Raw genomic sequence first — 5,722 nt, 5'->3', positions numbered from 1 at the left:
CTACAGATTGCTAAAAACAATGATCTTGTTCTCTTGTGGTTGTTCTACTGCACATAAAGCAACCTGGCCGGGCATTTTACTGTTTTACTCCTCTTCATAGTTACAGCACATTTCATTTTCATATCAAATAGAAAAAAGCAGCATGAAAATAGCCAAAACTTCAAAAAAGAAATTATTTGCATGTCAGTAATCACTTGTGTGCGATAGACCTCTGTACCCAGATGACAAATACCACTCTAAGCTCTACGTGATCATTAGCGGTCAATATTAGAACTAGAGTAAAAGCGCACTAGGAACAAACCCATCACTAAATATTGAAATAACAGGACTGTATGCACTGCCCATTATTTACATGGTAATAGGACATATCAGAAGCAACATGTGAAGAGTTATCTCTCCAAGTTTACAGCTCAGCTCAAAGACTGAATGTAGACACATTTTTTGTTAGTTTCACCATTATTAAAAAATGCTTCCCTCATGCTGCATTTATAAGGAACTCATAGGAAGCTATAACGACCAACCTGCTGAGCATGCCATAACTCATTAGCCTTACTGCTACTATGATAAACACAATTTAATTCATGATGATTGAAAAAATTAAATCTGTATTTTATTAGGAGATTCAAAACTGAATGTCAAAGAGAAAACAATTATACGCTGTAGTTCCGGTTACTCCAGGCCACCTTTATGGGATCAACATTCTATATCAACCAAGTAAGTGAGAGCAAAAACTTGGGGTTTCTTAGATTCATCAGCTCAAGAATTCACAAATAACTGAGGCACGTGAATTTGAACAATTAACATCATTCCATTTTCCAGAGTCTTGTATTACTGCACAGTCTTCATTTTTTAGATTATTTGGTTCTCCAGCATTCGAGTTTGTTTAAGTTACAGCCCCTCCATTCAGGTACAAGAACTTGCCTTCAGTCTGTTCGTCAGATATCCCCATCTAAGCCTGCTTTGAAGGTCTTATTAAGTCTTTTAAAGCTGTATTCTCAGCCTCATTCCTAGGAGAGGCAACTGCACTTCCAGCTTTTGGAAAAAGGGATTTTCCATTGTCAAAAGTATCTTCTTTTCCAGTTGAGGCAAATATTTTCTTACCAATACTCTTGATGCTCTTTAAAATCAAAGCTGGAAACAAAAGTAAACATAATTGTATTATACCAAAAATCGATCATGCTATAGTTATTTATCCATATCACAACTGTGAAGTAGCTAATAAAAGCTATAAACAGACTATTTGTTGAAGTAGTAGGCAGAATCCAATAGAAGTCAAACAAAATATACACCTGGATATATCAAGCCTGCACTTCAAGAAAACTGGAATTTCACAAGAAACGGGATCACAAGTCTTGTTCTAATGTTTTTCATTTCCAGTTCATATAGTATTACAGCTCTTGAATCAGGATCTGAAGGAATTCACACTCAAATTGCAAGCATGATAAGTTTCAATGCAAAAATCACAGATCACTTAAAATCATACAAGGAAACTGAGCTGCAATTAGGAGAGCTTCTGTACCCATCAGCTTTACCACAGAAACCAAAGCTGAGGGACTGTAACAAAATTCAGGGTTTAAAGCAACAGAGCAGAAAGAGGAGACATAGGGACAGCTTTAGCGAGCCTAGGAAACTGAGTATTTCTCCAGAAAATATAAATTATCTTAGGAGAAGTGGGAATATATAGCTCACATCCTTGACAGGCCTTCATGAAAAGCCAATGGAAAGTGAAGCTCTTGTTCATTTAGCAGATAAAACTGCTAGCAGCAATTCTTCTGAAACACAGCTGCTGTCTTTAATGGACAAGTTAGTTTATCTTATTGTCTTTAACAGGTTTCTGGGATTAGCGTGAAGGGAGTCTACCACCTTATAACAATGATACAAAAACTGGGACATATACATAGTTAAATTTTCCCCTGATGTGAGAACAGTACCAGCACAATGCTTTTGTGGGCAGGGAACCCCCACTACACTCCTGTGCCAGGTAAAACTTCCACAGCAGTTGCAGACACCCTTTTCCAGGGTGCTGATACACGAGCGCAGAAGGACAAAAGGGAGATGGCTGAAGAGATTACTGCTACCAGCTGTTCAGTCTCTCCATGCTCTTCAATTTTTTGCCCCAAATTCAGGTTACTTTCACTCTTTACACGCAACTATGGCTTCAAAGTTGTGCTTTCTCCTGGGAAGACACCCCCTCGGCAGGTGGTGCGGAGGTATATGACTTTATTCTGCTGATGCTTGTGACATGGGAAATTGCAACCTATGTGATTTCCTCGCAAGTTAATTTAAGAACAATGATGGACCTTGTGCTTTTCCTAATGCAGCATTTGTAGCAGAGCTAGTCGTGCACCGATGAGACATTCTTTGAAAGTTTTCATGCAGTATCTCTTGAGAAATTACTTGCAGCCAGGCCCAGGCAGACCGCATCCCAATCCATGGCTACTCATAAAAATTATCTAGAGCTGAGGCAGTAGGAGAAATGTAATGCAACCCCTTCACCAAAAGATTGTCAAGAATTGGAACAAGCTGCCCAGGGAAGTGGTTCAGTTGCCATCCCTGGAGGTATTTAAAAGAAGTGTAGATGTGTTGCTTAGGGACATGGTTTAGTGGTGGACTTGGCAGTGCTAGGTTAATGGTTGGAGTCAATAAACTTAAAGGTCTTTTCCAACCTAAATGATTCTATGATCCCACAGCCCATGTAACAAAGCCCCTACTTTGTATGTTGGCAAAGTGAGCCTTAAAGTCTGGCAGGTCAGTTCAGGAAGGATGTATTCAGTGAGACAGCATTTAATTAATGACCATCACCCATGAGCAACACAAGAGAAATGTGTAATATTTATTCAACCTACTGTTTTCAGTCCCTCCTCTGGCACCAGCATGTCCATCATTTTACCAGGCCCAAAAGAAAACTAATCAATGATTGGACCTTACCTTTTTTGCGTCTATTTAGTTCAGCCTCCGAAACCTGTACTTTTGTTTCCAAAGCAGTTACTTGTCTCTGCAGGTCATCGGTTACTGCAAGTAGGAGTTAAGGGTGTTTTTCAGTAATTTATATTAAAATGACTACACAACAACTGTCTCTGAGATGCTTAGTTCTCCCGTAACCTGATGCCACGTGAGAGAGCTATTTGGTTTCCAGAGCAGAAACCACAGGGCATATTGCACATTTGTTCCATGGGAATTTGTCCCACTGGGAGAGCCTTATCCCTGACTGGGATAAATACTTGGGTGGGCTTTGAATTCTCAGGGCTGCCAAAGTCATCGTCTATTCAGAAGGAAAAGCCCAGTTGTCAAAGGCAAAACGCACATGTAAACATTTTTAAATGAATTAAAGTTGAAGTTGAAAACACATGAACACTCAAAGAATGAAAGAAAAAATGCTGTTTATAATATGAGATAGAGGGTTTGTTATTTTACTCACAGGCAACAATAAACTAGTGACTCAATCCAGACACTTTTTTCCCCCCTAGTTACGTTACATCTCCTCTGTAACAGTTTATGTTTCTGCTCCTCACATTTCTGGAAATCACACTGTTACTCAAATGATGTTATAAGAATACTGGACATTAAACACAAATATTTTTTGGAAAACATACTAAAAGGTTGAAAAGCAGATTATAGAAATGTGAGAAATTTATCACTAACTTCCACGTTCTCCTTTTTCTCCTTGTGGTCCTAAATCTCCTGTTATTCCTGGAGGTCCTGCTTTTCCAGGGAAGCCCTGAAGACCTCTCAATCCTTCTCCTAGAGTGTGATTTAAAATAAAACCATTTTGAATGTTTTCTAAGTTTTTATCCCACTATGTTTTCTTAGTGCTTAGAGAGAGTACTAAACATTGACTCCTTCCACCCCACCCCCCCCAGGAAAATAAAAGCAACTAAAATATTGAGTTGTTCCTATGGAAAGCTTCATTTGCTAGGAAATTAATTACTTTGATGAAAAATTCTTTACTACACCAACTTATGGCACTAAAAATCCAATGAAATAAATGCTCTCATGTTATTGCAGAGGTACACATACTCTAAAACCAGAAAGCCAATATACTTCAGCTGTAATCCAATCACACATCACAGTATATGACCTAGAAAATGAGCTAAATCATAAGATTAAGACTACTTCTGAAGCATTTTGTTGAAACAGATAGTGCTGGTTTTACTTATTTCAACCATGAAATCACAGAGGGCTTGTGAGGGTATGTGGACCAGAAAACGTCTATAAAGAATATCAATATATGCCACAGAAATTTTATATCAAAGTGGTATTGATAATGATGGGAGTTTGCTTGGAGGTTGGAAAGCAATTGTCTAATTCCAAGATGTGTGGTATACACATGATAATACAGACAGGATACGGTAAGAAAGTATATGATTCCATATGTACTTATTGTTTGGACAGAAACTGTGATTTGGCAACTTGGGAGAGCAGGTGACTTGGTTCTACCACATGACAGAAAGCACTTGCTGATCTATTTTCTGGTTGCAGCAGTGCATGAAAAAAAAGTTACCTAACTGACAAATTATGCCTTTGGGGAATTCTGTTGTTGGGATTTAGCAAGCACAAAGCAATCAAGTTATGACCATCAGATTAGTAGCCAACTCTAGCAAGCATGATTTCTGGTTTTGAGAGCTGGCCCCTGGAAAGAAAAAGCAATAATCATTTAGTAGAGCATTGTAGGAAACTCTGTACGTGATTCAGAGTACAAGTGGTACAATCAGATTAAAATCTCATTATATCTCTGTTTTATGGGCTGTTGTTAAAATGCATTGTATTTTTTTATTTATTAAAAGCCAAGTATCTAGACTAGCATTATAAAGGCAGAAAGCATTTTCAGCTTCCTGAAATTGTGCAGAGCCTACAAAAGGTTAATGGGGCAGAAAAAAAGGTGAGAAGTAAAAGGCCAATAGGAAAGAATGAAGGAGGCATGAAACAAGACTAAAGGGATGGTAAGGAGTGTCAAAAATACAATATTGCTAAATGCTCATAGGTCTGTTCCTGGTTCTCCCTTTTTACCTTTGGGATCATCTCTGCCTGGTAAACCATTGACTGCAGGAGCACTGCACTGAATTACTGGGCAGGAATAAATTTTCTCTTCAGGTTTATCTGTTAACTGAACTTATTACCATCAACAGTGAAAGCCAAAGTACCAAGTATTGAAAAGCTGAAGAACAGTCATTCCTACGTCTGTGACAAATCCAGCAGAGTAATTTCATAAATTTCTCCAATTACATCATTTTAAAGGGTTGCCTAGGAAAGAGTTGCATACATTGCCTAGGAAATACAATCCCACCTTCAGCCAAAAGACCAAGAACAAGGGATAGAGCCTGAACCATTTCATCTAGCCTCTGACTGTATCTTTATGTATGGAAACCAGAAAAGAAACAACCAAGCTTATAAGAATCTGAAAATCTCAAGGTGTAATGAAAATACCTAATATAGCAACAGTCATCAACCTCACTGTGCTGCAAATCCATTTCAATGTTTTGTTCGTTGTATGTCTAAATTTAAAGCATTTCTCTTCATGCCAAATGAGTCATACAATATTCCAGTTTGGGATGAGTCCTGAACTCTCCAGCTACTCTATTTCTGCTGGGACTCTTCTTTCCACAGCTGTCAGGATTGCTGTATGTCTAAGCTTAGTGTGATTAAGCTGTTTCTCTTGATAGCATCTCCACTACTATCAAACACCCTTAGCTTACAGGACAAAAAGCTTAAGTGCATTTAAGTA

At 38.3% G+C, this 5,722-nt stretch overlaps 1 protein-coding gene across 1 annotated transcript; it reads right to left on the bottom strand.

Annotated features, from left to right (window-relative positions):
- Positions 1-696: 696 nt before the first annotated feature.
- LOC309674557 (mannose-binding protein-like) lies at positions 697-5,170 on the bottom strand (the record flags this gene model as incomplete). The annotated part of the gene is given in 7 exon segments (XM_082486628.1): positions 697-883; positions 887-949; positions 953-1,131; positions 3,643-3,741; positions 4,990-5,102; positions 5,104-5,155; positions 5,158-5,170. Coding segments are annotated over 7 exon segments (651 nt in total). The 3' UTR covers positions 697-751.
- Positions 5,171-5,722: the final 552 nt, after the last annotated feature.

This window comes from Vanellus vanellus (genome assembly GCF_965231255.1).
Source record: "Vanellus vanellus genome assembly, chromosome: 7".
Classification (NCBI taxonomy): Eukaryota; Metazoa; Chordata; class Aves; order Charadriiformes; family Charadriidae; genus Vanellus; species Vanellus vanellus.
The sequence above is the reverse complement of the archived record's forward strand: the minus strand, read 5'-3'. Positions and strand labels throughout refer to the sequence as shown.